The following is a 20635-nucleotide window of genomic DNA, read 5'->3' as shown; positions in this document are numbered from 1 at the left end:
CCAGTCTTCAGTGTCACATGATCCTTCAGAAGTTATTCTGATTTGCTGCTCAAGAAACATTTATGAGTATTATCAATGCTGAAAATAGTTGTGCTGCTTCAACACTTTGATGAATATAAAGTTCAAAAGAACAGCACTGATTTGAAATCTTGTGTAACGTTATAAATGTCTTCATTGTTTACTGTTTACTTTTGATCAAATTATTTTTGATGAACTTTTAATGCATCCTTGCTGAATAATATTTTTTTTTTAACATTTTTGAAAGGTAAATGTTTTATCCCAAAACAATAATAATAATAATAATAAATTCAACTGAACTACATTCCATACATATTGCCCACATATTTCCCTTTTTCAAGCTCTTTTGTGACTCATAACATGTCTGGACTAAAGTTTATTTGGGATTACTACAGAATGTGAGACTGTCTTTGAATATCTTTAGACTTTGTCTCTGTCAGCCCATCCTAGTGATCATAAAGCACGATGCCTTTATTCTGTCCCGACTCTCGTTCTTCCGCAGCTCTGAAGCCAAAGCATCCCTGTCATCTTTTCTCCTGATGAAAGTATTACCTCTATCGCTCTCTTATCTGATGTAACTCAGACAACCTCATTTCTGTATAAAGAACTCTCACCTGCTGCATTGAGCTGATATACACGAGCCTCGGGCAAGAAGACTTGATTTACGTCGCATGAGATTACAGCTCTTCAGAGGTCTGAGGAATAGAACAGTGATTTTAAGAGACTTCTTTTTCAGTACATCACTCCTGAGAGGACAAGCAAAAGTTCAAAACCTTCAAGATGATCACAATAGCTGAGTCAGCTCAAATAACACACATCTAGGCTACAGCAGCCAACAAAGTCATTCATGAGAGTTTCGCAGAGTAACCCACATTTTCACTTAACAGTCACACTATCATACTAATTTGCGGGATTTTATCAAACAGTAAGGAATGTTCCAGACTTGGTGATTTTTGCATGGTTGGTTTCCTCCTAAATGATGTCACTTCCGGGAAGATGGTGTTATTAAAGTGATATGACACAAATGTGACCCTGGACCACAAAACCAGTCATAAGGGTCAATTTTGTGAAACTGAGACTTATACATCATATGAAAGCTGAATAAATAAACCTTCCATTGATGTATGGTTTGTTAGGATTGGACAATATTTGGCTGAGATACAACTATTTGAAAATCTGGAATCTGAGGGTGCAAAAAAAATCAAAATATTGAGAAAATTACCTTTAAAATTGTCCAAATGAAGTTCTTAGCAATACATATTACTAATCAAAAATTAGTTTTGATATATTTACGATAGGACATTAACAAAATATCTTCATGGAACATGAACTTTACTTAATATCCTAATGATTTTTGGCTGTAATTTTGACCCATACAATGTACTGTTGGCCAATGCTACAAATATACCTGTACTACTTATGACTGGTTTTGTAGTCCAGGGTCACAAATATGACAATTGTCTTACTTATTTCTCACTTATTCATTCTCACATTATTCAAAACCTGTATGCTTTCCTTTTTCCTTTTCACAAAAGTTGTTGAACTGGCTTTTATTGCATGAAATTATTATTATTATTATTATTTTGCCAGAAAGTAAGTCATAGAGTATGTAATTTTATTGTTTTTTGTTGTTGTTGTTGTTTTTACTATCTCTTTAAGGAAATGGCTTTTGCTACTTATACCATATGTACACTGTTAGACATTTCTGTAATTTCCACAGTTATTTACTGTATATCACCCAGTGTAATACTGCAAATTCCCTTTACAGTAAATAACTGTAATACCCTTTGCATCATGGGAAGTTTCTGTTACAGAACTTTACCATGGTAAACTGCGCTGTCGTTTCAAACGACTTTTGTCAGCTTATTGAATTAAGTTACCGAATTAAAATTGTTTTTAACGAGCAACGCTTATCTTATATTAACATTAGGTTAACTAATGTGAAATTTAGTTCGGGTGTTAGTAGTTAATGTTGGCCAGTAGCCTGAGAAAATAAAACCGTATGTTAGCTAAGTTAAACAAGTTTTATGGCTAGCTGCCTTTCTAGTTTTAGAATTAGTTTGTTATAGTTTTTAATGGAATTTAAGATTTAGTGCATTTTTTTTTTTTTTTTGTATTTGTGTTTTAAAGGCAACTGCAATGAAGCATCAAGCAAGACATGAGCAGGCCAGCCACCCTGAGACTGATAATTCATGGTAAGAGAACAACTATGGTTTTGAGAGGTTTGTGTATTCTGTATGAGGTCTGTCTTTTAAAAGTGTGTTATTTCTTCTACTTGTTTTTCAGAGAAGACATTTCTGTTAAAGTGGATGGTGAGCAAAGATGGTGGCCACGTTTTAGAGCAGCACCTGGGTTTTGCAGACAACTATGATGCTCTAAAACGCCAATTGGTTTAGAATTTATCATATGAACATGAATGTACTTACTTTGTACATTATGTACATAATTTATTTTCCTTTGAGGGTCACATCACCTGACAGCTGTCCCCCCCCGCTTTTAAATTGGCTGCTACGCCCCTGCTAGCGTGAAGGCGCACGACTCGCCGTCGCTTTCTCTCACATACACGCACGCAAAGAAAGATACAGAGCAAGAGAGTCTTTCATAACATGCAGAATTGACGCGCTACATGTAAACGATATTCTTTGTTGTATTTTCCTGTCAAAATAACGGAGTTCCTTTGTAATTCTTCAGCTATTGAGAACTGCCGAGTTCTCTGGTAGTGGGCGGAACTAATGCGCAAACGACAATCTCATTGGCTGGCGCTCACCTATTATCGTCCCTGTTTTGATTTCAGCAAATCAATTCGAGCGAATGCAGACAACGTGATTAATATTCATGAACCCAGCAGCTCATTAATCCTTAGTGCGTTTTATATTGATGACAAAAATGCATTCATACTTGGTTATTCTAATTACTAAAGTTCTATCATCATATAATATTAAATTATCATAATATTATATTATAATGCTTGACTGACTGATACTAAGTGTCAGTAGATAAATAGTGTAGATTAATGTACAATGTTTTATAATAATAATTTATTCTTTTTAGTGTCCATTTCATTAATTTAACATATTTAATATTGGGGACATCCAAAGTTATTTGACATTTGAAAAAAAAATTTTTTTAAAGTAACGCAATAGTTACTTTCCCTGGTAATTAGTTACTTTTATAATGATGTAACTCAGTTACTAACTCAGTTACTATTTGTGAGAAGTAACTAGTAACTATAACTAATTACTTTTTTAAAGTAACGTGCCCAACACTGCTGGAGAGGCACAGAATCCAAGCTGCTTGAAGTCCAGATTTGGGGTGCCGTGACGTCTTCTGGTGTTGGTTCATTGTGTTTTATCAAGTCCAAAGTCAATGCAGCCATCTACCAGAAGATTCTGGAGCACTTTATGCTTTCATCTGCTGACAAGCTTTATTGAGATGCTGATTTCCTTTTCCAGCAGGACTTTAGCACCAGTCCACAGTACTAAATCACTTCCAAGTGGTTTGCTGACCATGATATTACTGTGCTTGATTGGCCAGCCAGCATGCCTGACCTGAACCCCATATGGAATCAATGGGATATTTTCAAGAGAAAGATGAGAAACAGTTGATCCAACAATACAGACGAGCTGAAGGCTCAATAGTGTCTCATCAGAGCCACAGGCTGATCGCTTCCATGCCACACCTCACTGATGCTGGAGTTTGTGCTAAAGGACCCCCGAGCAAGAGTGCACAAATGAACATACTTTAAAGAACTTGAACTTTTCTGTTTTGTTTTATTGATCTTAGGAAATATTCAAATATTTTGAGATACTGGATTTTGACTTTCATGAGCTGTAAGCTCTAATCATCAGAATTAAACAAAAAACTAAAACTTTTGAAATGTTTTACTTTACATGTAATAAATCTAGAATATGTGAAAGTTTCACTTTTTGAAATAAGTTACAAAAATTAATGAACTTTTCACAATATTCTAATTTTTTGAGATGCACCTGTAGACACAGCAAATCTCAACTGCTTATTCTGATATATTATTGCCCAGAACTTAATATAAAGTTGGATATTATTTTTTTAACACAACGAACTTATCCAAGGCAAAATCACTTTGCATGTCACAACTGAATTACATTTTTACCCATACTAAATCACAACTAAATGTTTACAGACTGCATTAAAAACAGACTGTTGCCAAAAAAAGTATTACTTTTATTAACCTTTCCTTTAGTGTTTAATTTAGCTATTTGTGCATGTAAACAATCTGCAAAGTTACAAAGCAAAAATGGCACTGCAAACAGCAAAAAAAAAAAAAAAAGAAAAAAATTATATCTCTCCAAAAGAAAACGCTTGCCTGAAATTCCTCATTTGTAGTTCTTCCATTATGACTTGTCACCATGCATAATGTCAGCCTATTGGCTGGTTTGACCCGCCCTCAAATTACAGTTGGGTCAGTGATTTTATGTAGAGGAGATACTGTTTTATTTATTGCAAGGGCAATAAATAGTGATGAATCCTAGGGAGCTAAAACTCAAACATGGTAAGGGCCATTACATTTCCAAAACATGCTCCAAGCGGTTGACCAATCACAACATACTGCACTGATTGACAAATCAAAGCAGACTGGGCTTTTCGGAAGGACTGGGCTTTAAAGAGACAGGAACCGAAAAACAAAGCGTTTCAAGCAGAGGGTGAAAAGAGCTGCTACAGAAATGTACAGTATGATAAAAAATATGTTACTGATTTTTTTTTTTTATTATTATGTAAATGTAGCCTATTCTAGCAAAACCCAAAAATAAAATTTTGAACTTGGAACTTTTTGAGCTTTGAGACATTTTAAAATGAGACTGCAAACTGCAAACTAGAATTTTCCAACAAACTAGTACCATGGTTCCGCCACTATTTTCCATATACACAATTATCCAATCACTTGTACTTTTGAAACTGAAGTACATATAAAATCTGTTACTTAAGTAAAAGTAAAGATAACTTTTTGGAAAGTGACTCAAGTATGACTACTGAGAAGACTGTCAACACTGACTTTATTACTCAAAACTTCTTAGTGGTCTCACAAACTATAACAATATTTCCATAGGCTATATAGTCTCTCATGGCCATACACTGTAAAAAATAAGTCTAAATTTTAACTGTAAAATTTTGTAAAAACGCTACTGAAAAAAACTGTTAATATGTTAACAGTGAGTTCCTGTACTATATACAGGGGAAAACTGTAAAACATTTAACCAGACATTTCATGTAATTTTACAGTAAAATGCTGTTAATTGTACAGTTTTTAGAAGTAGAAATAACAAATCAATGTATAATTTACAGTCAAAAACTGTAAACTGATATTCCCAGAATTCCCTGCGTGGCACTCCACATTTGAAAGTATTTTGTTTAAATAATCATGTTTTTTAATAGTTTTTGTTATCAGTTATGTACATTTGAGCTTTATGTTACATGTTCTGTTGTTTAATGAAAGTTTATTGCATTATTTAAGTATCATGTGTGTTAGCATGATAGTGTTTTGTGTTTGCATGAATGACCCTGTGCACCTTCTATATATTAGTATATACTTCTGCTTGTGGCGAAGCTACCTGATTCTTCATGTGGCTTTCTCTTTTACCACCTCTTTTTATTATGGTGGTTGTCAGTATGTTAAAGGTACAAAACAGATTTTAATAGCAGTGTGTGTTGTTTAATTTAGTGGTTTACATTCAAATTTCCCTGTTTGTAAATTACAGTTTTATACTGTAAATTTTACAGTTGTGTTCTGTAAATGTGTTTACAGTTTTTTTCTGTATTTTTTACAAAATTATTCTGGCAACCACAGCTACCAAAATTATTTTGTAAAAACTACGGACTTTTTTTTACAGTGTAGTTTATATTCAAAGAAGCATCTTTTATGTCCTCTCATAAATCATCTGGAGTGCTTTGCCTTGGTACTGTAAAAGAAAATAATCCTAAATATCACCTTTATCATGGACAGAGGTCAACCAATCAATCATCGGAGAGCAGCATGTGTGTACTCTGATTCTCTGTATCACTAGGTCACATCTGGACTCTGAATGTGATGGATGAGAAGACAGGGTGACTAGACACATACGTGAGATGGCATTTCACCTTCAATACACTCCATTCAGGTAAAAGTTTACCTCTAAAAAGCAAATATGATTTAATTTTTCAAAGTGTAGTGGCTTAAAAGGGGGCATAACTGGATTTTTCAGAGAAAAGACTGATGTAGGCATTTGCAAAAACTGGTCATTCAGAAATGTTACTGAGTCACAAGCATACGCTCATTATCATATGACCAACCACATTTACATATTAACTCAGATTCAGTATTCTGCAACTTGACTCATTCTGATGAACAGCAATGTGAGCTAGACCAGCACGCACAGGTTAGTCAATCATAACAGAAGTCATTAAACATCTTAAAGGTACAGCAATAAAAAACATGACTAAAATGACTTAATGTCTAAAAAACTAAATTATGACTGCAAGAAAACTTGACTAACATTAGCAGTGGACTTGAAAAAATGCTTTAAAAATATTGTCCCTTTAATGGGTTTATCTCATGAACGCATGGCATAGTTCACACCAAAATCTAAATGAAAAAAAAGAACAAACTATTAATGAATAAAAATTAAATTAAATAAAAACATAAATATATTAAAGCCTGTTTTAGGACTATAAGATTCCTTCCATCCCTATAAGACACTATAAGACCCCCCCATTCTCCTTTTACCTTTTAGTTTGTCATTCCATTGCTCTCAATGGGGATACCATATGTTTTTTTGTTTTGTTTTTAGAAGCAGCAATTAAAGGCAGTGCAACAGATACTACCATTATCTATAAATAGGTTACAATTTAATATATTTTTGCATTAAAGTGAGAATTTCTGTGAAAACTAATTTCCTGAGTTTTTTATTTTTTATTTTGCATTGTAACATTATTTTGAATAAATAAATAAAAATTAATACATAAATAAATGAAATGGTCCAACTTCTTTTGGGGGTGGGGTTGAATATAACCTGGACATATTCCATGACAAGTTATGAGAGATTCACCCTCACAGCCATTCATGTCTATTTTAAGTAGAGCTGAATATGTGAAGAAAGTAAGTAAGTAAGTGTGTAAGTGTGTGTGTGTGTGTGTGTGTGTGTGTGTGTGTGTGTGTGTGTGTGTGTGTGTGTGTGTGTGTGTGTGTGTGTGTGTGTGTGTGTGTGTGTGTGTGTGTGTGTGTGTGTGTGTCTGTGTGTGTGTGTGTGTGTGTGTGTGTGTGTGTGTGCTGACTTCACACCCTGGTGATGGTTATAGATGTGAACACATGGTTAGAGAACAGGTAATGTGTTCTGACACGAAAAACAAAGAAAACCAAAGTCTGAGAAAGTACACACACAAACATATAGACACAAACTCATCCTTAAGATGTTTTCTACTTTCAGCAGGCTTCAGATTTATGAATAATCATAACTCACCTCCTGATCTGAAAGTTATGCATACTAATTTCACATTACACTATTTCAAAGGAAAGAAATAATTAATTACATTACATTCAGCATAAAGATTAAAAAAAAAAACATAACGAAAAGAAATGATCATTTTCTGCATTGTAATATTATTTAGCAAAAAATAAAAATAAAAAATGCAAACCCAAATTCTCATTACTGCAATTAGAAAATAAACAAATAAATGATTATTTATACATCATGATGAATTAGGAAGCCACTGAATCTGAAAACTCACAGTAAAAACGCATTATTGCAAAATTATGTCACAATGCAAGAAATTTTAATGGTCCTAAAATAGGCACTATGCAAAATATAACTTCTTATTTTTTGCTTTTGACTTCAAAATGAAATACGACCCATGCAAATTCTCATGAGATCATCCATGAGGAGTTTCTTAAACAACTATCAGCTCATCTCTCAGAAGCAACAGGTTTTGCAGTTGCTCAAGCCATTGTGAAGTTATTGGATTTGAAGGCAGGGAGACGCTGCTCATGCCAAGAGCTTCTACCCCTTCATCCGTCATCTCCCAGGGCTTTTTATTCCTGACGATCAATTTCCTGAACAAGAGGCCGACAGGCTTTGATCAATACGTCACTGTTGTTTTTCCTCCCTCTTTATCTAAATATGTGCCTCTGTAAAAATGACAAGCCAAACTCTGGCCTCTTTGTCTTAATTTTTACTGCACTAAATCGAATTCTGCCACCCTTCCATCACAAGTGAGAAGTTCAAGAGGCAGGAGAAAGTGAAAGAGACGAGGAGAGAAGGAATACCATGCTGGAAAATTCTGGCTTCTGAGAAAATAGGAAACATTATATGTCTTATGTCTTAAGTCGCTGGTGTATATTTGGAGCAATAGCCAAAAATACATATGGGTCAAAATGATCGATTTTTCTTTTATGCCAAAAATCATTAGGATATTAAGTAAAGATCGTGTTCCATGAAGATATTTTGTAAATTTCTTACCGTAAATGCACCCTCAGATTCCAGATTTTCAAATAGTTGTATCTCGGCCGAATATTGTCCGATCCTAACAAACCATACATCAATGGAAAGCTTATTTATTCAGCTTTCAGATGATGTATAAATCTCAATTTCGTAAAATTGACACTTAAGACTGGTTTTGTCATCCAGGGTCACATGAATACTGGCATTAATGAAACAATACAAAACTCAACAGCAAAATTATGTTATGGGTGGTTGCCAATGCATTGCAATTAATTACTACAGTTACTATGGTCAAAGTTTAATAGGCTACTTAGTTTCAGGAGTTTGTTCAAATTACTATCCCAAGTACAAGCAATATACAAGCTCATGAATAGTTGTATTGTATAATCAGATTAAAAACTCCCAAAATGCATCAGTTACGTTTCACTCATGCAATCAGTCCACAGAGCAAGCGCAAATAAGTTCATAAAGAGTGTTGACTGACTACACATAATGTTCAAGACTAGATACTGAACATTATGTTTTTGTACAAATATATTTTAAAGCTGTTGTTTCTTTGCAGCCTGTCAAATAGGCTAATATTTGATTATCAGACGTAGGGTCGACAGTTGTGGTGCTTGGGACGAAAATGGCACCAAAATCAACAAAACCGTGCCCAAAGTTCGAGATATTCTGTTAAAACGGTGCCCTATGAGTTCTTGTTTTTAATATTTATAATATATGATATAATTAAGCTATCAAACGAGCAAGAGTGCTGTTTTCCTCAAACATCAGCACAATGTGATATTGATTTTATACAAGTTCAATAAACAAGAAGATACTATTAAGCAACTTACATTTCAGACACAATATTGTCTGTTTTCTCTCTATTCAGCCAACGGAAATAGTTCCAAACAAGCCAAAACGGAACCGTTGAGCGTCTCAGATCAAAACAAAGCAGATTTTCTATGAAGTATGAATCAGTGTTTTGAACAAATCAGATGAGTCAGTGATTCAAATAACCAACCATAAAAGGCGAAGTTGCTTACTTAACTCCTGAATGAATCGACTGAATGAATGATTCATTGACAAAGACTTCCCTACACCTACTGGCGGTTTAAGTCTCAAATTTAAAATATAATTTCAAACAATTTAATTGTCTTGCTATTCTAATTGAATTTATTGTTTTATTTAAAGCTTTTAAACCAATTTATTCATTTAAAGTTAATTGTCTGACATAAAAAAATGACTCATTTAATAAGGTTGCCCCTATAAAATGTAAAAGGTAAAACCCCTGGAATTTAAACTGAAAATATAAATCCCCAAATTCCCCATAATGGGAAATTTAATTTCTATCATTAATCACCTAAATTTCTGACCGTGCTCCTAAATATTAGGAACACATCTTCTTCTAAAGAAAAAAATGTTTCGAGTTCTGCCATGACTCCCATATTAACTGCAGGCGTCTCAAAATGCACTGCAGTGCATACTACAGAGCACTTCTGACCTCTGCTGCATATTCAGGGAATCACACTGCTGTGTTTCATGAACCTTTTTTTTGGACAATGCATCTTAAATGTGTATTTTGTCTTGTTTCATTGTTTTAAGTAAAGGTATCACCATATTTTGATATATGGGAAGCTGTCGTGAAATACTTCTTCATAGTTAACACTATTAGCATTTTTAAAAATTCAATTGTCACATCACAGGACCATTGAAATACACCAACGTGACTAAAAAATAGTGAAAAAAGAAATGGTGACCATATAAAATAGGCAAATTATACACAAGTCACTTACAACTACCCATAATTATCATATTCATTTACCATGGCATTTCTATTCCAAGCTACTTTAAAGATTATACGCTCAATAAAACCTGAGGTGACAGCCTCACATCTATTTTTAATAGATCTACATCTACATTAATTTTTACAGACCAGACCAAGCAGAAGGTGGTAAGAGTGACATTTATTGTGGTCGAGTCGTTACAAACAAGATTAATCTGAGCAGATAACCTGATGAACTTCACATTACAACATGGAATGGATCTATATCTCAAACACGTTACTGCAACATGAGATTTTTCTAATTATTTTGCTCCACACAAACACGAAAGGATTCAGTCATATACACTTTCCATGACTGAACTCCGTCTCAAACTCAATGTATGTCTTGCATTTGATTTAGATGTCAAATAATACTTGCTTCGCTCACTGTCAGTTTTCTCCTCTCTTACACTCTTTCAGCTAGATTTCAGTGCATTACAGTTTCTGTGTTCCCTGTAGTAATTGTACAGTATTAGACCTGACACACATGTGGACACAGTCCTTTGTGGACTAAACATCTACAAAAAGATTTGGAGGGACAGTTTAGTCTTAAAAAGACACTCTCGTGGGGTTAAAGGGGTCATATCATACATAAAGTTTTCCCTGAGCTCCACTTCTAATTTTTTGCATAAATAACAATCCTAATTTTCTTTGACCTGTTTTAACTCTTCTGGTCAATCATGTCATAACATATTAATCAGTCTGACATCAAATTTAGGTATTTAATATTTATGTCTTTGAATTGCATATAAAATTTCCGTTCATTTGGGTTTTGACAAAAACTAATAAACTTAATGTGATAAATATTTGTCAGCCATACATAAATGAAATGGCTAAGAAACAGGTAAGATTTCTGTACTTCATTATTATTTTATTCTTAACTATCTGCATCTATTTTATTTAAACAATCATATTTTCCCAATTTATTCAAATTGCTTAGAATCAGTTCACTGTGAAAATTAAATTTGTTCGGTTAAAAAGTATAAACATGGTTAAAATATGGAACAAGCGATATTCATTTAGTTAGAATGTATGAGACTGAAACAGTTATTGATGATAAATATATAAAGCTGGTTATTGTGTATTTAAAACATTCAGTTTAGTACTATTATAGAAATCTTGCTGGTTTGACTGAAAAATCACATTAAGTTTATTAGTTTATGTTTAAAACTAATGCAAATGAATGATAATTGTATGTGCAATTCAAATACATAAATCTGCAATTTAGGTCTTCAAAATAAGATGTTACAGCTTATTTTCAATAAACGCTCCTTTTGGGAAGAAAGTTTTGATTTCTCAAATGTATATCATTCTGAAACACATACTTTCATGGAACATCAGGCTCTTGTATCTAAAAATATCAAGGACAGTTTGATTCCTCGTGATATGACCCCTTTAAAAGCATGGAGACGGAGAAAGACAGTTTTGTGGTGGGACGGGACAAACACAGACAGAGGCAGAAGAGGCTGTTGCCCATCACAGGAGGAGAAGAGAGGCGTGATTGGGCTGCAGTGCTAGTGGCAGGGGCCTCAGCCAATCGGTGAGCTGCCAAATGTCACATGTCACAGTGTGCTGGTGGAGGAGGATGCCAGCCGTTTTCCTATGTATATTCTGAGAAAGAAAGTAAGAAATAGAAAGAAAGAGATAATCGGTCATCTTTTGTCTTCTGTCAGACAGCATCTTAGTTCTTAGTTCTTAGTAATTTATGCTCTTTTTTTAGGTAACATCAATGTCTGTAATGAAAATGGAAGTCAAAAATTCAATTTGTATGACTCAATACAGCATTTCAGAGAGTTTGAACAGCACAAACATTTCTCAATTGTCTGTGATTTATTGCAAGCACAGGCATATGGGACACGGGGGCTGCAACGGGACCCCGGCCTTATACAGGGACCACTCACGATCATATTCAGATTAGATTTTATCTACTAAAAGTGTACACTAACATATGATTTTTTATTTTTTTTGGTTTTGAAAGAAATAATACTTTTATTCCGCAAAGACATATTAAATTAATCAAAAGCGAAAGTAAAGACACTTGTTAAAAAAGATTTATATTTCAAATAAATGCTGTTCTTTTGAACTTTCTATTAATCAAAGAATCCTGAAAAAAAATATATATATATATCATGGTTTCCACAAAAAAAAAGAAGCAGCACAACTGTTGATATCAACATTGATAATAATAATAATAATAAATGTTTTAGAGCAGCAAATCAGCATTTTAAAATGATTTCTGAAGGATCATGTGACACTGAAGACTGGAGCAATGAACCAGCTTTGCGTCACAGAAATAAATTGCATTTTTGTAATTTAAAATATAGTCAAATAGAAAACAGATATTTAAATGTGTAATAACATTTCACATTATATCTGTATTTTTGATCAAATAAATGCAGCCAAGGTGAGCATAAGAGACTTCAAAACCTAAATAAATAAATAAATAATCTTATCAGCCCTAAACTTTTGAACATAGAGTATATACATTATGAATGCATTTACTTAATCAGAGTGTTGTAACACTATAACACGGAAAACGCACACTGATTATTATGACAATATAAAATGCCTTCCTGCGATGCAAATTAAATGGAGCTTCATTCTAAAATGTTTCCTGCAAAATCTCTTCTATTGCATTCACGGTCAAACTTCCACTTCAGGTGTACTTAAAGAGAAAAGTGTTGAAAGGTGAAGAAAAGTGAAGAGTTTGCCCAAATAACATAACTGTCACCATCAGAGAGACTATTTTATCCCCAAAACAAACACTTGTAGTAGATCACATTATCAGTACAGTGTGTCAATCAATGCACTTACACAAGTGACTTCTATATTTAATTCACATGCAGAACAATAATTTTGAGAATTCACTCATGCATTTAAATGCATAAACACTCCCAATCACAAACAAATTAAAGCAGATTGCTGTCACTTATGGTTAGCAAATGTGCACTCAGACAGACGTTTGAGCACTATAACGCAGTGCATTTAAATTCCAAGTGCTGTCAGTCGTGTGACTTTTAATGCAAATAGGCCTCATAATGGAATCAAAAAGGCATGTTTAAAGGCAACATCAATCAGCTTTTGCATTAAAATCAGTGGTACAGCCATAGACTAGGAGTGAAGCGTGACTTCAGTGGGACTCTACAGGCCATATGGCCAAGGAATCCTACGCTTTTATTTATGCTGATTATGTTTAAAAACACTGAATTCGAAATATTGAAATTCTAAAATACTGAAATGCACAAAGGGGCAATATATACAGACTATTTATACATAGATAAACCTCATTGACACATTTAATGAAATTTGACCTCACATGCTTCCTGTGGAGTCTTAAAGCAAAAGATTTGCAGTGATATTAAAGTGAAAATATTTGAAGATATGATGAAATATGAGAAATGTCTCACCCCAGACCCAGTGTCAGAGCGTGTGAGGCAAGCAGAGAGGGCAGGAGGATGAGGAGCACGTCTGAAGAAAACAAACCCCTCTTCATCACCTCAGTCTTCCTCACGCTCAGAGAGCCGGACTGCTTTGGGTGATGAAACACAAACTCCCTAAAGACAGAAAGAGAGATAAATCAGTGTCATTCAGCAATATAATGAAGCATCTTGAAGCATCTTGGAGACTTCTGTTTCTTCATGTCATTCCAGACAGACTGGATGATGATCAAATCAGATCTCTGTGTGGAGCACTGGCTGTTGTCAGACAAAAATCTCACTGGATTATTACAATTAACGGCAAAATGAATGTTTGGAAATGCAAACTGATATTTCCTACGGACACACTACAGCAAAAGATAGAAATCACTGACTTAAAATCACTTTTTAGCTGGTGAAAATACTGTAAATACTGTATTTTGGCCACAACTGTACATATGCATTCGGAATATTCCAGATGTGAGACTATAAATACATTCAATCCAAGTTTATTTGTACAGTTCAGTCAATGCAGCCTATTTTGCATGGCTTTTAATACAAAATTCTGATTACACAATATTATCGGCATCATTTCAGAGATGCTGAATTGAAAATGCACATAAATCTGTGAATGTCTCAGTATTTCTCCTTTGCTTTATTGAGGTGATGATCATGTTCTCCAGCATTATTGAGAAGAACAATCTGACTGTAATATGATCGATGCCACAAATTTACTATTTGATTTGATTAGTCACATACAGTAGAACTTATTTCTTGGACAACTTATTTCTTATTCATTTTACATCAACGTTCCTTTGTTTTTAAAAATTCTAATATGTTTAAAACTGCTTTGTTTCTTTCACAGATTTTCATTCGTCCTCTCATATATAGGATGCCTTTGAAACAAATATCCTATCAGGCTGGATAGTTTACCGAGCGTGCACCAGGTGAACCTGAAGGTGTTTTAAGCTAAAATTCTCTGAAACAGATTAAGCCAAATTCAGCATTGTAATCCCAGTTTAAAACTCATCTATCCTATAATATAAAGCTTGTTGCCTCATACACATGCAAATGTTGGAATGCAAGCCTATATAAAGAAATTTCTTTTTTTTAATGGAAGACGTTTGACCAAGAGGATCTAAACATCAGACATGTTTAAAGCAGCTCAATGCAACCAAGATAAAACTCAAAGCTGCATGGTTGCATAAAAGTGCAGTACTATAGTTAGCGTATTTGAACATTTTGAATTGTTATTATTTTTATTATTTTAAATGAAACCCAATACTTGTTTCTTAATCATTTTGGAGTGCTGTTTTGCCCGAGAACTTGCCCACACTTTCTCACACAATATGATGCATTTCATAGCATTTTTGCTTTTGACAACCATTTGTAAGGTGAAAAAGTCTAGTATTATTAATTAGTAGAAAAACTGCACAAATACATGATTTCTGTCTTCAAGGTTTTCAAGAATTTCAAGGACATTACATAAGCACAGATGTTTTCTCTTTCATCTGTGGGTGTTTTACTAAATCCAAACAGTGACAGAAATTTGCAGATTTTGCTTATTCTCTAAAGTTCTTTTTCTAAGGTCTTTAATGTGAATTTTTTTTATGTTGTTGTTTTTTGATCAAGCAATACAAACAGCTGGAAGGACAGACACTAAATGTCTTTACATCAGACTGATTTCAAATAACCTTTGAAATGTTTTTCCAGCAAGTTGTATATTTGCACAATGTGTATATGCACCGTCATGAAAACTGGCATTGACAAAGTGAAGCTTTTTGTGCTTTCTCAAAGCTTTTTGCTTTTAATAGCGTCATGATATCGGAGCAGTCTCTATTGCTAAAAACTGCAATTCTACATCATTAAAAGTTGCAATTCAAAAAGTTTGTGACAAGGTTTTAGCTGTAATGATACAAGCATTGAGAAGTTTCTCCTCTAGTGAGCGAACTTATCCTCTCGTTAAACGCAGCACAAGCGAGGCTCAGAATCGCTGACTCATGGTGTGGCGCACAAGCTATTTTTGTGTGGCGACTAAACGATCCTCTCTGAGATTTAAGCAGAGGTATGCAGGGCTAACGGAGGTCAAAGACTCCACTGCAAGACCTGCAATCTTCTGAAAGGACACTTCAGCACACAAGAACACCTCATTTATTTTTACCCATAATGCCATACGGTGTTCATGATGTATTTGCATCCTTAATAAGCATAATTTTATCTAGGACTGCAAACTGGCATCGTGTGCAAAAAAACACTCAACATTTTTTCCATCTTTATTATTGTCTAGGCTATTCCAACTGTTTTCTGTTTTCTTAATTTCACAAATCCTCTGCAGTTCCATTATATATCACAGACACCTGAATCCAAGTATGAATGAAAGGTAAATCTCACTTGGGCGGGAGGTTTTCTGGCCGACTGGACCAATCCCACACCCATTCAGCACTCACTCGCCTGTCATTCTCATCCGACTGAAAGACAAACAGTGCAGAGATGTGTGAGTGCATTATTTACATGCTTTACTTGCCTTAAATCAGTAGCTTCAGGAACCAGATGTACATTGGACATCAAGTGACCCACAGAAACAAAACTGCTTAATGTAATATACTAAAATGTATAGTATGTACTATGTATGTATTAAAATAAAGTGTACTGAAAATGACTAATACTACAAACCACACAATATGCAAAATTATTTCAATGTTTAATTGTCATTGCAAGTGAACCTGTATTTATTGTAGCCTGTATTTAATGCATTATTTTTGTCTTTTCCAATGTCATTTTTACCACGCAAAGTTTCATTTCAATAGTCTATTTATTTTTCTATCCTATTTATGCACAATTATTAAAGACTCTTAAATGCTCACCAAGACTGCATTTATTTGGTCAAAGATACAGTAAAAACATTAATATTGTGAAATATTATTATAATTTGAAGCAACTGTTTGAATATACTTTAAAATATAATTTATTGCTTTGATCAAAGCTGAATTTCAGCATCATTACTCCAGTCTTCAGTGTCACAAGATCCTTCAGACATCATTCTAAAATTACTCTGTTATATAAACTAAATTAAAATAGAAGTTTGAATTTATAATAATATTTCACAATATTACTGTTTTTTTTTTTTTAACTGTATTTTTTATCAAATAAATGCAGGTGAGCATGAGAGACTCCTTTCAAAAACATTAACAAATTATTCCAAACTTTTGACAGATAGTGTAAAGGTAGATTGTTTTAGCTTGATTATTGAGTGACTAATCAAAAACTTAGGCGCAAATACATGAAACCATGAGACTAATTACCACTGAAAAGTCTGTCTCAATCTGTCACAATTAAAGTATGGTTAAGATTGTAACCATAATAAATTTATTAGACTTTCAAAACCATCATCGCCATTCAGCTCATTGCTCGTCGATATAAAACAGCCTCCTTTATTTGGCAGTATTGCGGGAACAAACATACACTGAACAGGTGTCTGTTACCTGTATAGTCACACAATCTGTGCTGCTGCTGCCCTCACTGGCTGGTTTGGGAGATCCAGATGTTCTCGGGGTCACGACCTGTGGAGGACTGAATTCAGAGAGGAAGCCTGTGTTATAAGAGTAGCACGCAAAAAGACTACCGGAGACTGGATGCATTGTAATTTCTCCCCTACACACACACACTCAGATGATTTAATGTTCATGAAACTGGAGTTCTCACAGTGTCAGCTTTGTCTCAGATGTTTCTTCTAAAATGTCTCAGGTGATATAAATGAGTAAATTGCTGAGATCCAGTAACAGAGTAAGAGCTATAAAATAAATGTAAGCAGCTCAGATCTTTTGGTCTGGGGAGAATTAAATGGGAAATGTTTAAGTTCATATTGAAATATCTTTTAACTGCAGAAATCTCACCAGAAACTCTATAGGAGACACTAATGAAACATTTGAGAAGCAGGTCAGCAGCATAAGCAAAACTATCAAAAATCAGCTCATTAATAATAATAATAATAATAAATTATCAGGTTTTCCCCAGTTTTGACAACAAAACATAAACAGTCATGCACACAAAACAGGCCGACACTGAATAAGCTGCCAAAATGCTGGTTAAACTGTTCACCTGCAGAGCAAAATTGCAAAATTAAGATTAAATCAACGTGACATTTTTCTGATGAAACAACACAGTTTTAAACTGCAGGCTTATTAACCCTCAGAAACCAAGCATAGAAAGTAATGATGCATTATCTTTTTCTTCACTGAACATGCCTTTAGGAAGCCACTGTTATAAAAAATAATGATACAAGCATTTTTGTTTTGGAGTATATTGCTGGAAAACATGTTGCAAACTCAGAACAGCTCTCAGACTTTCTAGTGCTTCATTAAAGACTACATTAAAAATAATTTGAAATAATTCTATGATTTATTGAATGGGTTTCATTTTGTAAACCAGAGATGCCCAAAGTCAGCCTGTGATAAACTTTGATTTGAAAAACATGCTGCTTAAGCATATCTTCCATTATAATTTCTATTTTTGTTTTATCTTTTTAGTTGTTTTATTTTTTGAACTGAAAAGAAATCATTTAATATTTAAGTTAAAAATAATAATAATTAATTTTAATATAGTATAAATTCTAAATTACATATGGCCCATCGCCCTCAGTCAAGTTTGACTTTTTGCCCATTGTATTAAAAATTTTGGGTACCTGGTGTAAACAATATTGAAAATATTCTCATTTTTGCTACACAAACATTGGCTAAAATGTATATAGGTTGATAATTTGTGGTATGCAATCACTCATAAATCATTAAACATATTAGATACCGATCTGAAAAAATGTTTGCACGTTTGTGCTGAAGTCTTAGCAAGCTGTGACATTCAATATGCACATTTTTCCAGCCAAAATTGTTGTGATAGTGCATTTCAGAGGTACATGTATGTGAAGTTTTTATTAATATTTAGAGAAATATTTAGATATTTAATATTTACATAAAAAGGTATGGTATGAGTGTCAAACACACGCACGCTTGATGTCTTGGAGAAACAGAAAATAACGATTCTTATTTGTGATTTTTCTTTACTAAGAGCAGATTCGTTTACTTCCAAGTGCACAGGTTCAAATAGTCACAATTGCCAAAGAAAAAGCTTAAACAGGCCTCAGCTCCACACCTTTCTGTTTGACTACTCCTCTCACACTCCAGCTGAGCTTCCAGCAGAATCCTCTCCAGCTCCCCCTGCAGGAAGGAGGCTGTGGTGTCCTGTGCTTCTGTTTGACCTGCAGAAGCCACCAGACCCTCCAGCTCCACCCAAGAGCCTGACGGACATATGAAGACACGGACTTGGATTAATAAAATGGGTTCAGCTTGATCGCTCTGTGACAGTGGAATTTGTAACTTTCACATGGAATTTATATGTTAATGAAAAGTGTTTCTGACATGTAGTGGATGAGAGAGTTTGTAAAATAACGAGACATTGTATCTGTCTATCTGTCGTTCAGTCCATCTATCTATATATCCATCATTCTATCATTCAATCTACCTGTCTATCGTTCCGTCTATCCATCTATCTCTCTCTCACACACACTGATTGTTGACATGGACACATGGACATGATGATACAGTACTGTTGCCCAAACAAGAGCTTGCTTACATAAGCATTTTATTTCTGTCAGAGATTAGCCAGTCACATCTCTCTCTCTCTCTCTCTTCCCTCCCTCCCTCTGACCTTTATCACCTTTCCCCATGCCTTGAGCATCCTCTCTTTCTGCCCTTCCTGGTCATGTTGGGGGTTGTTTTTCAGAGACAGGGGTCTTGCAGTGGAGGGAGGAGGGACTGTGGAACTGTGACATAACCACAGACTAGGGCCGCGTGTTACGTATACAGAGCACAATATCAATCTGTGAGTGAGTGAGTGAGTGTGTGTGTGTGTGTGTGTGTGTGTGTGTGGATGGGAGTATGCGCATGCTTTTGTGTGTTTTATGAATGATAATGACAGGGATTTGTTTTTATGAAGAACTTGTGTTCTGCAAACACTGTTGTTCTCACGTTTTCCCCTGCGGACAGTTTAAGCTACTGATCAAATTAGAAGAGCTGTTAACCCTCTTCACAGTAATTGGCTTAGAGAGAGGCAAAACAGGCGAGTCATGGAATCTATTTACATAACAATATAGTGGCACAGCAAAATAAAAACAGACAGATGTAATAGAACATTCTTAGTACAAAAAAATTATATGCAATAGTCTAACTGTAATTATTTTTACAATAAGTAGCCTAACTTATTTAGCAATTAAATTTTAAATATTTCATGTGCATTCGTGTTATTTTATTTTATAAAAAATAATTTAATTGTAAATTACAATTATGTACTGTTGATATAAAATCGAATTAAACCGTAACATAATTTTAATATATAGGAGGCCTGTATATATAAATATATAATCACAGGTTATAACAATTAAGCAGAGTTATGTAGATATGCTGTTGTCTTACCGTGCAAAGCATCATCCGGTGACTGAGATCCTGACAGAGCCATGATGAGACAGAGGGGTTCAGGGGCAGATGCACTGACTTCAGCTCTTCTCGACTCTCTTTGCCCGTGTTTCCTTGTCCTCTGTGTGTGTTGACAACACTGTTGTTGTGCGTGTTTGAGCGGATAAACACTCGCTGTTTCGTAGAGGACGTTTCCTTTCCTTCCTCCAGGGGGCGCTCGGTGGCTCATAAAACTGCAACTTTACAATTAAACCACACGTTTTTTGTGTTATTAAATTATTGTGTATCCCTATCACTAATTGGGAAGTTAAAAGTATTAACATGACATAGCCTAATACCAGAATATTCTTTTGAAATTATTTTTAAAAATCATATATTTTAAGTTACCATAAATAATTGTGATGACCATGCAATTTACACCTGAATAGTGACATTTGATATATTCAATGGACATTTTATTCGAAAACAAAGGGAAAGAGGTTG

The 20635-nt window shown here is 34.3% G+C and overlaps 2 protein-coding genes across 13 annotated transcripts in view; both read right to left on the bottom strand.

Moving 5' to 3' along the window:
* LOC131541514 (mucin-2) overlaps nucleotides 1-9503 on the bottom strand; it is a 118759-nt gene extending 109256 nt beyond the window's left edge. For 9 of the 12 annotated variants that reach the window (XR_009271527.1, XR_009271526.1, XR_009271528.1 and 6 more), the window contains exons 1-2: nucleotides 2445-2758; nucleotides 633-713 (exon numbers count right to left, since the gene is read on the bottom strand). The gene's annotated coding sequence lies outside the window, so the exon portion shown is untranslated. Of the gene's footprint in view, nucleotides 1-632; nucleotides 714-2444; nucleotides 2759-5980; nucleotides 6394-8483; nucleotides 8548-9301; nucleotides 9411-9493 lie in introns of those variants that run through there. The other 3 variants (XM_058777284.1, XM_058777286.1, XM_058777285.1) reach the window with 3 other exon arrangements.
* Nucleotides 9504-10394: 891 nt separating this feature from the next.
* Nucleotides 10395-20314, bottom strand: zgc:73226 (uncharacterized protein LOC402792 homolog). Its single transcript, XM_058774583.1, has 6 exons — nucleotides 20153-20314; nucleotides 18834-18978; nucleotides 17171-17258; nucleotides 16080-16156; nucleotides 13680-13826; nucleotides 10395-11883 (listed from the first exon to the last, which is right to left on the bottom strand). The coding sequence occupies exons 1-6, from the start codon at nucleotides 20193-20195 to the stop codon at nucleotides 11835-11837; spliced, it is 549 nt and encodes a 182-aa protein (XP_058630566.1). The 5' UTR covers nucleotides 20196-20314; the 3' UTR covers nucleotides 10395-11834.
* Nucleotides 20315-20635: the final 321 nt, after the last annotated feature.

This window comes from Onychostoma macrolepis, chromosome 05 (assembly GCF_012432095.1).
Source record: "Onychostoma macrolepis isolate SWU-2019 chromosome 05, ASM1243209v1, whole genome shotgun sequence".
Taxonomy (NCBI): domain Eukaryota; kingdom Metazoa; phylum Chordata; class Actinopteri; order Cypriniformes; family Cyprinidae; genus Onychostoma; species Onychostoma macrolepis.
The sequence above is the reverse complement of the archived record's forward strand: the minus strand, read 5'-3'. Positions and strand labels throughout refer to the sequence as shown.